Source organism: Bufo gargarizans, chromosome 1 (genome assembly GCF_014858855.1).
Source record: "Bufo gargarizans isolate SCDJY-AF-19 chromosome 1, ASM1485885v1, whole genome shotgun sequence".
NCBI classification, from domain to species: Eukaryota; Metazoa; Chordata; class Amphibia; order Anura; family Bufonidae; genus Bufo; species Bufo gargarizans.
Window position 1 is genome coordinate 311,091,287 of NC_058080.1, and position 18,571 is coordinate 311,109,857.

The 18,571-nt window shown below is 43.8% G+C and overlaps 1 protein-coding gene across 1 annotated transcript; it reads left to right on the top strand.

The window, feature by feature from the left end:
- Positions 1 to 532: 532 nt before the first annotated feature.
- DUSP4 (dual specificity phosphatase 4) lies at positions 533 to 17,893 on the top strand. Its single transcript, XM_044279900.1, has 4 exons — positions 533 to 998; positions 12,053 to 12,195; positions 13,978 to 14,197; positions 14,709 to 17,893. Exons 1-4 carry the CDS (start codon positions 599 to 601, stop codon positions 15,083 to 15,085), a joined length of 1,140 nt encoding a protein of 379 aa, XP_044135835.1. The 5' UTR covers positions 533 to 598; the 3' UTR covers positions 15,086 to 17,893.
- The last annotated feature ends 678 nt before the right edge of the window (positions 17,894 to 18,571 follow it).

Genomic DNA, 18,571 nt, shown 5'->3' on the forward strand with positions numbered 1-18,571 from the left:
TAGGATTCATGTTATTAGTACGGACCTGGGCATATGTTTAGGTTATAGGGGTAAAATCTCATGGCAGAATCCCTTTAAGTGAACCAACCTTTAAAAGGGTTTTCCGAGATTTCTATGCTGATGACCTATCCTCGGCGGGCCAATAGGAACGCTTGGCAGTGGCCGACACACCGTTTTTTCGAGATAGGTGCGCGTCCCACCTATCAGACAATGAGGGTGTATCCTAGCCATATGGCCCCATTCTACCCCTTTAACATCTCAGAAAACCCCCTTAAGAGCCTCTATTGCTGATTCTGCAATAGCTGCCCATAGCAACCTATCAGGTGACTCCTTTTATTTTCTCCCCTGCAGTAGAAAGATGTAAGCTGGAAAGGAATTGGTCGGGCTGACAGCCCGCTGTGGTGAGGGGCAGGATGTGTGCAGGGTGAAGGTTCGAGCTCCGTACACTCCCCCTCCCCCTTTGTGTTCGGGCTTTCTTTCCCTCCCTCCTCCTGCTGCCGTGGAGCCGTCACAACTGTGGGGCGGGGAGAAGGACAACGTGCAGCACAACCGTCTGCCCAATTGTCCGCGGTGCAGACAGTGCTCCCTGCACAGTATTATGCTGACCATGGAGGAGCTGAGGGAGATGGACTGCAGTGTGCTGAAGAGGCTGCTGAAGCGGGAAGCCATGCCTCACCGGGGCAGCTGCCTGCTCCTGGACTGCCGACCCTTCCTGGCGCACAGCGCAGGCTTCATCCAGGGCTCCGTTAACGTGCGCTGTAACACGATTGTCCGGCGCAGGGCTAAGGGCTCGGTGAGCCTGGAGCAGATGCTGCCGGCGGGCAGTAAGGGCGAGGAGGAGGTGCTGAGCAGGCTGCGCTCCGGGCTCTACTCTGCCATCATCGTGTACGACGAGAGGAGCCCCCGAGCCGAGTCCCTGCGGGAGGACAGCACCGTGTCCCTGGTGGTGCAGGCTCTGCGCAAGGACACGGACCGCGCCGACATCTGCCTGCTGAAAGGTATGTGGACTGGACGGGACGCTGCCAGGTAGCTGCTATTCACCTGCAAAGATGGCTGACTGACAGGGTGTCACAGCAGAGCTCCATTCACAATAGCTGTCATTTGTGCAGGCAGGTCCCTTCATTCAGTGAGCGTGTCTCATGGCCAAAGCCTCGCTCTAGGGAGACCACACCGATATTCACCTATTATCTCTCTTTCCAGTATAGTGCATAACATACCTATTGGATTGGTGAACTGTTACTGGCGAGTATTTGGGATGGTACTTGCCAGTAATATTTCCTATAAGACCCCTATTTCCCCTGCTTATCTTCCCTCTTGTCCAGTATTGTGTTTTTGTTTTTGATTTTTGATTTTTTCATTTTCAATGCTGTAAAAAATACTAATACTAAGAACGCTATCAGTAAAACCTGTATTATTTGCAAAAACCAGGTTGTGACTTGTGGTAATTTTGCTGCTTATTGCAACACCTATTGGCCACAGAAGAGATTTGGGCTTTCTTTCTCCTAGCCCTCGAATTCCATTCATAAATTCATGAAGATAACTAGTCATTTCCATTCCGAATTTTCCTTCTGATCACGACGTTGACCTATTTTTCCGCCCTCCATGACACTGCATAAACTGCCTTTTTTACTGCATTTTTTTAAATTTATTTTGAGATGAAATATGTTCATTGAGTTTTCTAATCCCTGTCTTTTGTCTGTGAATGGGCATTATGCGCTCTCGACTACCCCCACACCTTCAGCCTGGTATTAGCCAATGGAAAGGCAATTGGCTTCCTCTTATTGTGAGGTACCGTTCTACATCCTTTTCATTATGGAGTAGCAGGTTGGTGTCACCCGGGGTCAATATTTAGAGGAATGGCTCCCTTTCTTTCTGAATGGGGAGGGGGTGACACAATACAGCAGTGGGAACAAAGAAAATGCACCCATCTTATAGTGCCAGGCGTAGTGCTCTATATGAAGTATTGAATGACCATTATTGTAGGGTGCACTGACAGTTTTCCTTGTCTGGACATGGTAGTCAGAATAATGTATGATGTAAATGATAGTCCAGGGAAGGACGAGAAGTCCTGAGGCTAGTGGCTGCCATGTACTTGTGTGTGGCGAGCCACTTCCTTCCTCGTCTTCCTCTTCCTTCCCGCATTCCATTCATGGGTTACAGAACCAAACTCATTTCTTTCCTCTGATACTAAAATTCCAGAGAACATTGACTTTCACTGAAGCCTTGAAATCGTTCAGGTTTTAGCATATTTTCAGCTCTGTTGTCATTTGCCTTTTAAACATTATTTAGCTGCAGCCTGTCACCTACAGAATCCATGTACATAAAGTGGAGTAGTGACGCAGGACACCCCCTCCCCCATACATTCAGTTATCTACTGAATAGTGTCGACAACGGGAGCCAGAGGTCACACCACCTTTTACCAGAAGAATAGTATATTCAGCCAACGAGTATAACATAAGACACTTGGTGGCAATACGTTTTTTATGTTGATGTGGCTATATGAGGGTTTGTTTTCTGCGGGATGAATTGTATTTTTTTAGTGGCGTTTTGGGATACAATTTAAGGCCTTATTCACACATTTAGTATTTGATCAGTGATTTCCATCAGTGATTTTGTGTAGTTAATAAATAGTTAAGAGTTTATAATAAAAAAAGCAGTGCATCAACACTCCGCAATTGCGTTCACAGTGGGGCCGAGGGAGCCTTCTCCTTCTGTCTAACTGCCTAGATACCGTGGTTGCTGTTGATAGCGGCATCTAGGGAGTTAAACGTCCAGGACTGGAGTTGTCTTTGATCCCGGCTGTTAGTCACTCAGTGCCGGGCTCTCATGGTGAGTAATATGGAACGGGGCAAGGCTGCAATCGTTTTTCAGAAGCAGAAGTTTCTGATTTATTTATTATTATTATTATTTTTCTTGTAACGTTTGACCAGTGCTGAGGAGGCATCAGTATGTCACCTCAAACTCTTCATTCTAGGAATTGAGATCTGTAGAAATTCCCTTTTTAAGGGTTGGATTTGACTGTAAGGTGCAAGGTAATTTTAGTCGCGTCGCACCATAAAGCAAGGGGCTTGTATCTCAGTATGGTCAGTAGAAAGTCCTTTTATTAGGAATAGGGATCGACCGATATTGATTTTTTTAGGGCCGATAGCCGATAATTTATAGCGATATTCTGGGAATCTTCATTTTTGGAAAAAAAAATATAAAAAAAAATTCCCACAAATCTGCTGAAAATTAATGTTTATTGTTAATGTGTATTTTTTTTTTTTTTGTAAATCTTTCTTTTTCATTTATACTTAATATTTTGGTGTTTTTTTTTTTTTTTTTGTAACTTTTTTTTTTTACTAACTTTTAGCCCCCTTAGGGACTAGAACCCTTGTCCTATTCACCCTGATAGAGATCTATCAGGGTGAATAGGAGCTCACACTGTCCCTGCTGCTGTGTGCTTTGTGCACACAGCAGCATGGAGCTTACCATGGCATCCAGGGCTTCAATAGCGTCCTGGCTGCCATGGTAACCGATCGGAGCCCCAGCATTACACTGCTGGGGCTCTGATCGGAGGAGCAGGAAAGAGGGGATCCTGTGGAGGGGCGCACTGCGCCACCACTGCTTAATACTGGGGGGGCTTGGGGGAGAGGGGGGGCGCACTGCTCCACCAATGCTTAATACTGGAGGGACTTGGGGGGGGAGGCGCACTGCGCCACCAATGCTTAATACTGGGGGGGAGGGGGGGGGCGCACTGCGCCACCAATGTCTAATACTGGGGTTGGGGGGGCGCCACCAATGAAGCTTAATCTCTCATTTATTCATATACAGGAGGCGGGAGCTGCAGGATCACATAGCCGGCTCCCGACCTCTATGAGCTGTAGCTGCGATCTGCGGTAGTTAACCCCCTCAGGTGCCGCGGATCGCAGCTCATAGAGGTCGGGAGCCGGCTATGTGATCCTGCAGCCAGCTCCCGCCTCCTGTATATGAATAACCCTGGGTTCACACCTGAGCGTTTTACAGCGCGTTCAAACGCGCTGTAAAACGCTTAAGACATGAAAACCAATGCTTCCCTATGGGAAGGGTTCACACCTGGGCGTTTTACAGCGCGTACGAACGCGCTGTAAAACGCCCGACGCTCAAACAAGTACTTGAGCTTCTTTGGGGCGTTTTGACGCGCGTTTGTGGCCATAGGACACTGCAGTCAATGACACAAACGCGCGTCAAACGCGCGTTTACTAATACAAAAAACGCGCATAAAAACGCGCTACAAAAACGCGCGTAAAACGCGCGTTTGAGGAACGCTCAGGTGTGAACCCAGGGTTAATGAGAGATTAAGCTTCATTGGTGGCGCAGTGGCCATAGCTCCTCCCCTCCTCTTGTCCCCTGTCCTTTCATTGGCAGCAGCAGCACAGGGGGAGGAGACACTGCTTCCTTCTCCCCTGTGCTGCTGAGGGAACACGGAGAGCGCTGTCAGCAGCGCGATCTGTGTTCCCCATACGCTATCGGAATATCGGCAAAATAGATGCCGATAGCGGTCAAAATCCTGAATATCGGCCGATAATATCGGTAAATCCGATAATCGGTCGATCCCTACTTTTTATCACAAAATAACTGTAGCCTTAAAGGAGTTGGCCTCTTTCTGGCTTCTGTTGACCAGTAAGAAGACTATAGGGCATTCTGTTTCCTATATTTCATAAGCCGTGTCTCATTGGGCAAATCTTCTAGAGGTTGTGTGACCAGGCAGATCACTTGGCCTTCTCTCTTCAAATACACTACCCCTAATATCTGCACTTTTGAGTTTAGTGCAGACACTTATGAAAACTGGTGTAAAGGAAAACTAGCTTAGTTACCCATAGTGACCAGTCAGATTCCACCTTTCATTTTTCAGGTGGAATCTGATTGGCTGCTATGGATATCTAAGCCAGTTTTCCATTACACCAGTTTTGATCAATCTCCCCCAGTGTGTTTAAACGGAGGAGGCTGAATGATGTCTGGTCACATGATTGATAATGCTCCGTGCCTCTCTGTGACCTTTTTACTACAAACTCACAGTGAGATAAAGTTGTCACCTTGTTTTGTAGTAAAAAGGTCACAGTCAATAATGCTACTGCTCCCTGTCTCTGCTGTCCAGAACGGGGCTTGGCTGTCTTTCACGTAGCGGATTACCCGCACTGCATCCGCTCGTGTGAAAGAGCCCTAATTGTGCATACCCGTGTTCTTCCACTGTCTAGCTTAAAGGGATTCTGTCATCAGAATTTAGGCCTATAACCTAAACATATGGCGAGGTCCCTACTAATACACAGAATCCTAAAGTGTCCTTATCAAATGCGCCTGTGGCTCTATATTCATATAAAACAGGTTTATATAACCTGTCATAAATGTGTCCAAGGGGACATCTCACGATGCAGGGTGCCTGGCTGCAGCCATCTCCTTTTGGTGCCCAGCGCCGCCTTCCGAATTGAAATCACCGCCCTCCCTTTCATTAGAGCCGCCTACCTCAGTTCATCGCCTCTCTAACGTCTGCTCTCCTCAGCCAGATTCTGCGCGTGCGCACTAGGTATAACCTGAGGAGAGCGGACGATTTCAGAGGTGGCGCTGACGTTAGAGAGGCGGCGATGAACTGAGGTAGGCAGCTCTGATGAAAGGGACGGCGGTGATTTCAATTCGGAAGGCGGCGCTGGGCACCGAAAGGAGATGGCTGCAGCCGGGCACCCTGCGTCGTTAAACGTCCCCTTGGACACATTTATGACGTGAGTGACAGGTATATAAACCTGTTTTATATGATAGAGCCACAGGCGCATTTGATAAGGTCACTTTAGGATTCTGTGTATTAGTAGGGACCTCGCCATGTGTTTAGGTTATAGGCCTAAATTCTGATGACAGAATCCCTTTAAAGGGGTTTATCCAACAAAAAGTGGTACTAATAAATGAATAGGGCATTTCAAATAAAGCATTATTGCAGTATACACATATTAAAAAAAAAATATATATATATATATTTATGTACATTACATTTTCCTGTCTGCTAGCGCCCCCTTCTGTTTGTTCTTCTGGTCCTTCATATGTATCCATGTGTCAGGGATTGTTTTCTAGGCAGGGGAGAAAGGGGTTAAGGAGCTGATTGCAGTGCGTCCTGGGAGATGCCCATGCTTCATTAGCTGTAGCCCACCCACTGCAAGTCCTCCAAAAAACGGAGTAAAAAACTGTTTTAAATTCGTGGAATAACCGCTTTAATTTTCTCTTCTCCAGCATTGGCGAGAGCATAATGGCACCTGTTAGTTTTATCATATAAAGAGACTAGTGTTTATTCTCCCTTCCAAAATGGTAGCTAGAGAATTGATGCATAATCTCTTTACCATAGCTGCCTTTATATTTAGGTGTTTCTAGCCTTCAAAAATGAATGTATGACTTTTCACGTGGAGAGTAGATAAATGAACCTTCCTAATATACTTCACATTAGGGCATTGTGGTCGCTCCTCCGCACCGTGTCCTGATGCTGTTTTTCCGCCGTCACGTTAATATGTAAGCTGACAATATCCTGTTGGGTTGTATCTTGCATTTCTTATTTGGTCACTTGATCAGTCAGCTGCTGTTGGTTTGCTGTTTTTCTGGCAGTTGTCCCGCAGACTGTTTGCCAACCTTTGGAACTAGTATTTGCAAGCCTTTTAAAACAAGGCAAATGTTCTCTGTTAAAGGACCAAAACACATGACTGTTGTCTGGTGTCGCTTTGTGACCCTATTCATTTGCATTAATGTGTGGATTCTTATGGCGAGACTTTTTTTTATTGTTTACATGACAGAAAGTGTCCTGAAAAAAACCAACAATGGCAGGTCAGAAGGGACTCTACCTCTGAGAACGGATGTTTTTGTCGGCATAAAGGCTGAATAAATGTCAGTGTTTTAACCTCTTACAATTCAAGAAGTGATGTCATTTTGAAGTGTCTTCTTTTTTAAACTGTTCCATAAAAGATGCATATTTCTCACTGCAAACAATGACGCTTTTGAACTCGTATTAGCCTGTGCAAAATACCCATTTTATACAGCAGAACATACAGCATTCTTTTTGGCCCCATGAACATAACCTAAGGGGATTTCTAATGACCAAATGAAGGCCTATAGCTTTTACGGATTTAGTGGAACCAGGAGGGTGGTTTCCAGATACAAGGACAGACACTTTGGCAGAGAAGGACTCTGGACTGAACAGTTTAGGAACGTATTCAGACTTGGAATAGGAGCACAGAGACATAGACTTAGAATTCATTCCGTCTTGGTCTAGTAACTCAAGGAAACCAGGCCTATCACAGAAGACCAGTCCAGTAGTAACTGTAGGGACCTGTAACTTCAGGAACCCGAACATACCAGACAATAATAGGCAAACATGGAACTTCAGGAACCCACACACACTTGGCAGGAACAGGCATATACAAGGCAAAGCTTCAGGAACTGGCTTGAGACTTCTGAAGCAAACATTGTTACACAGCCAGGGTCTAGCTACCGATTATGACACTGTGAACTAAGAATACAGACGTGGAGAGCGGTGCCCGGGGATCTCACCGCACTTACTATTATCCCTGGGTGCTGCTCCGTTCTCCCGCTATTCCCTCCAGTATCTCCGGCCACTAAGTTATAGTAGGCGGAGATTTCAGTCACTAAGTTATGGTAGACGGAGTCTGTCCTTGTTCTGCTCTAGCGCTGGCCAATCGCAGCGCAGAGCTCACAGCCTGGGAGGTTATTTTCTCCCAGGCTGTGAGCTCTGCGCTGCGATTGGCCAGCGCTACAGCAGAACAAGGGCAGACTCCGTCTACCATAACTTTGTGAGCGGAGATACCGGAGGGCATAGCGGGAGAACGTAGCGGCGCCCAGGGATAATAGTAAGTGCAGTGAGATCCCCGGGTGCCGCTCTACATGTCTGTATTCTTAGTTCACAATGTCATAATCGGTGAAAGGTCCTCTTTAAGCTATAACTTCCCCAAAACAGAGCACAGGAAGTAAATAGCAGAACTAAGGAGGACACAGAAACCAGATTGGAGAGGGCACACTTCACAATACAGCTATTCACACCCACAAGGACAGAGGCGGTTGTGCACTGGGCTGTACGCTGCACCATCTGCTTTTCCCTGGTGGATCCTGTTTAGTGCTCCTAAGTGAGTGTAACCCCTGCAGCCAGTGGCTTAAAATAAGGACAAAGTGAATGATAGTGTCACAGACTTGTTCACTACTTGTATATGTGGAAGGCACAGGTCAGTGAATAGGGAGGTCAGAGGTCATTAACATGAATTTTCTGACAACTTAATGAAATTTGTTACGACCATAAAATGGATGTTTAGTACTGTACGACCCCTTTAACGAGTGCCCAGCAGTGTACTGGCTCTTAGTCACGATGCTCAAATCATCAGGGCGACCACAGTTACAGGGGATGTATGTCAGAAGGTCTTTCTGGTGGGAAAAGTTAAAGCAAAAAAAGTAAAAATAAAAGCAAATAATTATATAAGAAAAAATGAATTACTGGTATGTTCCACAGAAGTGTCTAAAACCCTGTTCCGATGCAGTTTGAATAACTAGGTTATATTATACCGTATATATAAAAAAAAAAAAGCATCTGGGCGCGGGCGCGTTTGATACAGGATGTCGGGCGCATGCGCAGTGCGGCGAAAGTAAGACGGCGCGTAGTACGCGCGGCAGCCGGGACCGCGCTCCTGCCGCCCTTTACTGCGCATGCGGCCGTTGAGCGCGGTCCCGGAATCGGATTTCGGCTGTCAGTCACAGAGGCAGGGGGCGGGGAGAGGGCCATGTAAGACGCCGAGGCCGCTGCCCCCGTGACTTCAAGCCTGACTTGAAGCACGGGGCAGCAGCTGAATATAACATCGATTTCTGACTGAGCATACATGCTGCAAAACTAACAAAGTGCATCAGGAAACGACTATACAGCACTATAAGGTACTGTAAACAGCTTAATAGGCGATTTTTGGGTGACAGGTTCCCTTTAATTGCCATTTTAGTATAAATCGATTTTTTTAGATTTTAACAAACTAGTGACATAGATTTTTACCCCACCCTAGTATCGAGCACTAACACTGCAGGAGCTCATTGGTAGCACAGTGTACTTACAAATGCCTGTCCTATTTACCCGAATGGGATGAGTGGTTGTAATTACATTGCACCTCCTCTACAAGAGAGATGACACGCAGGTAATTTTTAAAGAAGCAATGCTCGCACGAGCGCTACTGCCCCCTCAAACAGCTGATTGGTGGGGGTGTCTGGATATGATGGTACACAGTTAACAGAAGTCTGTCGTCTTCTCATGCTGATGTCTCGCAGGAGCTTGAGTGTAGGACTGATGGCCCAGTCCTCTTTAGCAATTATGAATCTTTGTAGCACAAATGCCAAAGGGAGTCTATCAGCCCTGTCTGCTGTGTAAATCTTGTGCCGTTAAGTATTCAGCGCAGGTGCAGTGAGGAAAGGACGCTTGGTGGCTGCTGACTTTCTCACTGCGCCGAATACTGAACGGCGCAAGATTTACACTGCATACAGGGCTGGCAGTAGGAGGCCAACGATGCCTGGATCTGTCAATTTAGTGTAGCAGGGCGTGGCCAGAGGTGCGAGGCGAGAACGGAGCCTCTAGGAGCAGGTGCAACAGCGGCACAGAGTGAGATGGCACCAATATAGTCATGTTCAGCTGACATTAGCACATCGCCAATGTCAGCCACCTTAATACCCATTTTTCAGGTGACAGAAACCCCCTTTAAAAACCCCCATACACATTAGTCTGTTGTTGGGAGCTCCTGACAGACGATGTCGGGGAGAGAAGGATTGGGTGGAATGAATATTCTTTTCTTCTGAGAGATAAGCCGCCACCAGAAGTGTTAGCAGCGGCTCCCTGCTGTCCCCATGGTATACCCACAGCCTTAGTCAGAAGGGATAGCTGTCAGCCGACAGCTATAGAAAGTGTATTGTCGTGTGCTATAGGACATCTGATTTTCATTTTTTACATTAATCATGGGATAACCCCCGTGCAGAAGGCATCAGTGCTAATTCTGCATCCAGTGTCTAGAGGCACAGGCCTAGTAACCAGCATGTCTGATTTGTATGCTGACTACTTTTTCTGCTCATAGGGTCTCTTTGCCGTATTGAGGGTGGGCAATTTTATTTTACGTCTGATTGATAGATATAGATAGATAGATAGATAGATATAGGATTTTTCTGTCAGAAAATGGTGGCAAATCACCAAGATATGCCTTCACTAGCGGTTGTTGAGGGTCTGCTGGCTGGGACCCCCGGTGATCTTTAAGAGAGGGGAGTAGTCCAGGAGCATTTTCTTTTAAGCTTTCCTTCATGTATTAAGAAAGTAGGACCATCTGCATAAAACAGATATCGGTATACACCCCAGAAGACCTAATCTCTTCCTCCCCATCCCTGCGTAGTGTGGGTGCTGTGGTAATGCTCATATATACTGCCTGCTGCCATAGAAACTGATCTGTGTGATTGGTACAGATAAGACTGTCAGCACGGCTCCTGGCGGCAGGCATACTAATGAGAATAAATGGACGTGGGAAGTCTTTTCTTGGATGCAGTTGCAACCTGGATCCATTCAGAAAACTCTGAGCCACCCTTGGGAAATTAAAGCACAGCAGCTGCGCAGCTTCCTTCCTGAGGTCTTTCCAGTTGTAGCTGAGGTGTTAATCTTGCCTCCCACTCACATTTTCCCCTCAGTTCATTCACAAATGTGCACACGGTTCTGCACAAACCACTGTACATTTCCATAATGCTTGTGGTGGTGGGAAGAGATTTCCAAGGGAAGGAATATCGTTCTTCTTGATACCAAGGTGTATTGGTTAGATGTTCAAATTGTCATCGCTCTCCTAGGTTTTACAGAAATATGGGATAATACAGGATTATGAGTAGTGTGGTAGAACTCGTGTGGGCTACATTCTGTCATGGCTGTCTGACACAGGTATCAAAGATTTCCTTTGGACCCCATAGATATCTAAATGAAAATGATCCCGTATTGGACCTGGCTGAAAATTTCATTATTTCTGGTCCTCAATCACATAGTTTTATTTGAAAAAGCCATTGATTTCAAGGAGAAAGCGGCATAAAAATCAATGTCTCCCAGCCTTGGCTAGAGTTGTAGGTGGACAGTATATTTTACTCCTCGGTGGGAGTTCTGATGGTGAAATGTCTACCGTAGAGTAGTGTTGTAGGGTAATTTAATGTGTCAGAGGATAGGCAGTTCTGTCATGTCTCCAAATGGCTGCTAACGGTTACAGAAATGTAATGACCTTTTTGTGGTGCTATTTTATTTTTCTTAAATAAGGCTACATAGCTGCTTGGTTCAGAAAGACACATTACTATCCTGTACAGCCTTTCACAGATCCGTTATACTGTACATCATTCGCTGCTAAATGACCTCTAACCCTCATTTTTCATTGGATTTGTCGCCTTTCTTGAATGCTGTTATACAATATACCTTAAACGTGCATTAAAGGGGTTGTCTCATCTCGGACATTGGTAGCATATCGGCACCTCTGGGACCCACTCCTGTCTCCAGAATTGGACCCCCAAAGTGAAAATGAGCGCACCATGCAAGCGCAGCCACCCATCATTTACTGTTATGGGAGTTCTGAAAATAGTCAAGCACTGGCTCAACTGTTTCCAGCAGTCCCCTAGAGATGTCTATGCGCACTTTGTCCCTCTCTGGAGATAGGTGCCGGGTCCCCACTTCTGGCAGATTGCAGATACTAGTGATTAATGTCTGAGAAGGGTATAAACCCTTTAAAGGGAACCTGTCACCGGGATTTTGTGTATAGAGCTGAGGATATGGGTTGCTAGATCTCCGCTAGCACATCCGCAATACCCAGTCCCTATAGTTCTGTGTGCTTTTATTGTGTAAAAAAATAAAAATACATTTTATCCATATGCTAATTAACCTGAAATGAATCCTGTCCCTGTCCCTGACTCATCTCACGTACAGGACTCAAAATCCCCGGGACAGGTTCCCTTTAAGACGCCAAACTTGATTTTCTTTTAAAAAAAAAATAAAAAATTTAAAAAATTTTTTTTTCTACAGGAGGCTATGAGAGATTTCATTCCGAGTACCCAGAATTCTGTGCAAAATCAAAATCCATAAACAGTATTTCCCTACCTGCCTCTACCACCATTGAGTCGGCTGGCACGGGCTGCAGTTCATGTGCAACCCCACTGCATGATCAGGTAACTAATCATTTATACAGGACACAATGGTAGTGAGCATCTCTCCTGTTAAAGGGGGGGGTCTGCCAGGTGTAATATGCCCTGTAAATCCATACCTGTCTGAGCGGCTTCTTACTGGCAAGAAACAGAACTTTTACTCCTTTATGAAAATGAGGTGGCGGGTGGCCCCCAGCGCAGAAAGTCCTCCTGCTTTTGTGTGGAAATGCTGTCCATAAACAGTGCCCCAGGATTTGATTTGACATTTTCACTGATCTCTATCAAAGTCAAAGGGGCAGCGATTCTACACAAAAGTAGGAGCATTTGCCACACTAGGGGCCACCGTCTCTGTCCGATGAGATCAGCCCATACCCATTCTTTTCACTATACTGTCTCTGGCTGTAGCAGGTGCCAATGTCCTGTCTGCAGTAGAATGCAAAGATCGGGTTATTCTGATCTCAACCGTGATGGGTCAGGATGTGAATAACTCTTGTACACAAGCAGCCAAGGGTGACTGAAGATATGGAAACAGCAGAGCCTACTGTGTTGTGCTGTGTCTGTAACTCCCATACCAGTGAATCGGCATAGCATGGTGAGCCAAGCTCTTTGTGTAGGTCCCATGTACTGCTGGTAACAGTGTAACCCAGCCTGCTTTGCAGTTTCCGTAACTCCAGCCACCCCTAGCCACTGTTTCTGAGGGTTATGGCTATCTCTAAAGGTTAAGAGGGGAATAACCCTTCTCGGGAATCATTTAAAATGGCCGCCAGCAACCTGTCCTAGAACGTGAGCACGACTGCTGCCTAGAGGTGTGTGGGGGCGGGGCTTCACTCTTGCATATACTACATGTTGGTGAGTTTTCCATTGAGGCTGGCAGCCATTTTTAAATCCTGGAGAACCTTTTTAAGCTCCGCTCCACCAGCTGTTCAACGGCAAAATGAAACAAGTCGGCCAGAAATTATCACCTAGAAGAAAATTCTAAAGGTGGTGGTGGGGGGCACAATTCTGCCACAGCTTTGTGGCTTCCCTATAAGGTAAAAGTGACGTTACATTTATTCTCTGGGTCGGTACAATTACAGCAATGCCACACTTTTATAGTTTTTCTTGTAAGTAATTTTTTTCTTTGCATCGTGATATATTGAGCACCATAACGTTTAAATATTTATGGCTTGTTTTTTGCAGGGCAATCTGTATTGTTCATTGATTCCATTTTAGAATGTGTATGACTTTTTGATCACCTTTTGTTAAATTTTTGGGGGAGGTGAAGCAACCAAACAAGGGCAAATCTGCAATTTTGTTTTACACCATTCAGTGTATGGGATAAATAGTTTTATATTTTAATATTACCAGCATTTTGGGATGCACCGTTACCTATTTTTTATTTATTAATTTTTTTAGATATTTTTAAAAACTTTTATTTACTTATTTTTTTTTACGTCCTTCAGGGTACGCTAGCATGCAATTGTCTGATCACTTCTCCCATAGACTGGAATGATTTACCATAGCTGTCTATGGGAGAATCATTACGTTCTTTGCTTTGACAGGCCTTGGAACCTCAGAAGGCCTCAGGCTGCAATAGCAACTGAACGTCTCCCATGATCTCATTGCGGGGGAGCTGTTCGGGCATCAGGAGTGTGGCGCTTCAGGCAATTAAACAGTGTATCTGAGGAGTGTCTGCTGTGTAAAGCTGAGCAGGCGCTATCTTTAAAGAAGGGGGTTAAAGTTGATACATTTGGCTGAAATGTCTGATATATATATCCAATGCTTTTCCTGCTTATTACTTAACTTTTTTTTTTTTTTTTGGAACAGGGTGGTCCAGTGGAGATCCTGCCCTTCCTTTACCTTGGCAGTGCCTATCATGCTGCTCGAAGGGACATGTTGGATGCCTTGGGTATCACAGCCTTACTGAACGTATCTTCAGATTGTCCAAACCATTTTGAAGGTCACTTTCAGTATAAATGTATACCGGTGGAAGATAATCATAAAGCGGATATTAGCTCTTGGTTCATGGAAGCAATAGAATATATTGGTAGGTATTTTATCACACTATATATGCATTGGTTTCCTTTTAGCACAATACAGTATTTTTACATGTATTCCATTATTGGTTGTTTATAGAAGTGTTGTTGTTTTTTTTTTTTTAAACCTTGTATAATGCTTTTATTTAGTACATTATAAGTAGCTAAATGAACAACATGTAGAAAACTTAAAATTAAAGAATATATCTCATTACAAAGAGTCACCATAAATAGAGCAAAACTGAGAACGTTGCGGTTTACGGGTTCATTAAGGAAATGACTGTAGATATATTAAGGGACAGGAAACTGGTTTGTGGAACTCCCTTCATGAGTAACGACAAAGTCCATGATCTTTCAGTAAGTTTGATAAAGTAGCGCCCTTGGGGAAGGTCTCTGTAATGTAAAGTCTTCATATAAAATACATAGAAGTATTTGTGTGGGTAAAATCTGACTTTACATTTTGGTCTTTTTTTATGTCAGTGGTTCGACGTTTTTTATAAAATTTTTTTTATTATTTTTTAGATTCAATCAAGAAAAATCATGGACGTGTACTTGTACATTGCCAAGCTGGCATTTCTCGTTCTGCCACCATCTGCTTAGCCTATTTAATGATGAAGAAGAGGGTAAAGCTAGAAGAAGCCTTTGAGTTTGTGAAGCAGCGCAGGAGCATAATCTCTCCTAACTTCAGCTTCATGGGACAGTTGTTGCAGTTTGAATCTCAGGTCATGACCACTACGTGCGCTACCGAGGCTTCTAGCCCGTCAGCTACTCTTTTAGAGCGAAGTAAAAATTCCTCTTCACCTACATCTCCTTTTGTCTTCAGCTTTCCAGTATCGGTAGCAGCTACCAACAGCCTTCCTTATCTTCATAGTCCCATCACAACTTCACCCAGTTGCTGAAAGTGTGGAAAACAAAGCAACTGACTTTACCTAGTTTTGGCCATTTTAGGTCGAAAGATCTTTTATATAGAAAGCTGAACTTTCATCAAGGAATATGTAAATTCTGAAAGTGGTAAAACCCAATAAGCAATAATAATATTGTAACAGTTTTCCATCTCCAAAGCCATTTGAGCTCTAGTGTTTTGCTTTTTATTTGAAGGTTTTAATTGGTTTTCCCGGCTCTTATTTTTATTTTATTTTTTGCTTTTATAAATATTTATATAGTAACATTGATATTTCATGTTCAACTTGTATTTATTACTTTTTTAATTACAAAGTGGCTTCAGGGCAACTTTTTAGTTTCAAGCAAAATAAAGTTTGGGAAATTTTTAACTTTCCCAAAGTGCCTATTTTTTTATTTTTTAGATTTTTGTTCCCTCCAACGTCAATCTGCAATTTTATTTAATTATTATTTATCTTTTTTTGTATCTGAACACTCTGTCCTCCAAGGTATCAAAATGCAATAAGAGAAAGAGCAACATTTCCAGAACATCAATATTTCTATATAATCTAATGAAGAGCACAAGAGAGAGAGAGGTTGGATTGAACTTTTGGCATTCATAGCTGGACACAGGATGTAAAGTGGCGTTAATTAGGCACCATTATAGTATTTCGTACCCATGAAGATAAATGGATTATTGATGTTCTCAGTTTCTCTTTACCCAGATACCCAGGGTATTGGGCTTGAAATATGGCACTGGATGTATTATTCTCCTGAAATAAGCTTGCAGTATACTGGTTTAAAAAAATTGTATTTAAACTTTTAGCCAGCTGTAAAACATTGAGTGTTAGATATGATGCCTCCTACTCTACAATGTTTTGACTGTATTTGTATGAGTGATTTGTTTTCTGATTAAATGTTCTTTCTACATTAGTTATGGAAATGTAGGAGTGATCTCAGTATTCAGATGACCCTATTGATGCCTCTCTTGTCAAGAGCAAGCAAGGTGATCATGTACAATGTCGATGTGCATGTAGGTTCAGTCAGATTTAGTATTTGCTCGACAGGTTTTACAGCCTGACCTGTAGCTATCCTCCTGGTGTATTTAGTGTCACATTAAACCCAGTATGCCATTTATTGAGTAGCAGTGATAAATGGCCATAGTGTGGCATTGGAATACCTTTAATATAGCCCTGCCTTTATACATTATGGATATGGACGGCAAATGTATAATTCTACAACCTTGTAGGGGATCTCCGTCTTGAAACTCACAGCCTCCCATGTTCATTAGAAGGCACTTGTTATGGTAGCATATTTTGTTTCGCTATTTCATATACTAGTGAGTGTGCATATATATAGATAGTAGTTTCAATAAACTCTGCACAAAACCACCACATTTTGCCCTTGTGATAAGGTTACCGATGCTGTAAAATGCATGTCGACTATGCTATACAGCACTTTTGGGGTTAGCCACCATTGTTGAGATTACATGTCCTCATTAAAGGGGTATTGCAGGATTTGTACATTTCTATCCTTAGGATAGCCTTCAATATCTAACTGGTGGAGGTCTGAGACCCCACACCCAAGCTGATCAGCTGTTCAGAAGATGATCCAGTGTCTGAATTACACCGCTCTGTCCATGGTGTAGTGGATGAAGCTGGTTACTGCAGCACTGCTCCCATTGAAGTGAACACCGAGCTGTGGAGGTGCAGCTGGATCCCCGCCGATCAGATAGTGGTGGCCTGTCCTGAGGCTAGTCCATTAGGGTAGAGGTACCAGAAAACCCATTCATGGAATGGATGGCCTTTTGTAAAAGGATCCACTAGATGTTAGACTGTTGATTAGACTGACTTTAGATCTGTATTTTTGCAGACTGTGAGAGTGTTGTATTGATCACCATAAAATCTCAAGCTTTAAACTAGAATTTGTCAGTTCCACTGTTGGACTATTATGTTCCCGTTAATTTGTATTTGTGAACTGTAATAATGACTGAGAGAGGCACAGAGCAAGAAACGTCTCTCAGTTGTGGCTAAGTGTTGTCTTCCCATTTCACTATGACTTTTATTCTCTTTGTTACCACTCGGAGTGCGCTGATAAATATAACTCTGAATTCATCTCGGAAATGCCACAGGAAGCTTCTAAATCATACGATTAGCAAGTCATTAATCATTCATTCCTGCCCAAATGAAAGCCTCTACTACTGAGAACCCACAGCAGCTCTGCAGACTGTGAGCAGTGAAAAGCTAAGCCATTGTTGTGTTACTATACTTCGGGGTCACAAAGGACTGCTTAAACAGTCTACCATATAAACTTCCTTTCAAAGCACAAAGGGCAAAACTCGTGTGGCAATATACTCATTTGGTGATGGGCCTCACTTATTTTGGCCATCACAGTCTTCCATTTTCATTGGCATAGGTCAGTTCTGTATTGTAGGTCACAGCACTCGCACTATTGTCAATTAAGCAAGACCCTTCCCATTATATTCTTTACATTTTTTTTATTTTTTAAGTTTCGAGTCTAACTCTATTCAAAACTGATAAAGAACACCTGTCAGCTGGATCAACTCTAATAAACTAGGCATACTGTCTGGTAAAGATGATCCTTCTGATTTAAAAGGATACCGGTCTTCTGAAAATTGGTTGTGGCAGTTCTGAAAATAAAGACTTTTATTCTGTATGCAAGTGGGGGGCTTCAGTGCACTGAGGGGCGTGACCAGCCCTGGAAAGCTGAGGTGCACCGAGGAGCTAGGTCCTCCCCTTTTTCCACCGAAGCACTCTGTTAAATAAAGAAATAAGGGGGAGATTTATCAAACTGGTGTAAAGGAAAACTGGCTTAGTTGCCCATAGCAACCAATCAGATTCCACCTTTCATTTTTCACAGCTCCTTTGGAAAATGAAAGGTTGAATCTGATTGGTTGCTATGGGCAACTAAGCCAGTTCTACTTTACACCAGTTTGATAAATCTCCCCAAGTCTTTTTTTTTTTTTTTTTTTTTCTCAGGAACCCTGTAACCGATCTTCACAAGATGATATAGCAATTTAATCAGCAGGATCAATGGGCTTGTTCCTGCTGACAGATGCGGTTTAAACTCACAACTTCCCCTATTTTGTGACTTTTCAGCTTTTGCACAATAGAAAACCTGTTTAGGCATTGTATATGGTGTAGCAATTCCCATCAATAACTAGACACGTTTTATTTCTAACTTGCACTCGTGGATCAATACATTATTTAAAGGGAACCTGTTTCCATGTTCTGACATAAAACCAAATGTACCTTAATGCTTGTTTAGGTCTCGTTCACACAAGCATGTGATGCCCGTTGCCGTATTGCTGACTGCATTTGCAGATCCGCAATACACGGGCACCATTCCGTCACACGGATGCGGACCCAATTATTTCAATGGGTCCAGAAATCCAAAGATGCGGAATGAAACTGAGTGCTTTCTGGGGTTCTGTTTTCATGCTTCTGCACCGCAAAAAGATAGAGCAAGTTCTATCTTCTTGCGGA

Coding starts and splice junctions, on each gene's coding strand:
- DUSP4 (XM_044279900.1), top strand. CDS start 599: ATGCTGACCATGGAGGAGCTGAGGGAGATGGACTGCAGTGTGCTGAAG. Junction 12,196..13,977: donor CAACCCCACTGCATGATCAG/GTAACTAATCAT, acceptor TTTTTGGAACAG/GGTGGTCCAGTGGAGATCCT. Junction 14,198..14,708: donor GGAAGCAATAGAATATATTG/GTAGGTATTTTA, acceptor ATTATTTTTTAG/ATTCAATCAAGAAAAATCAT.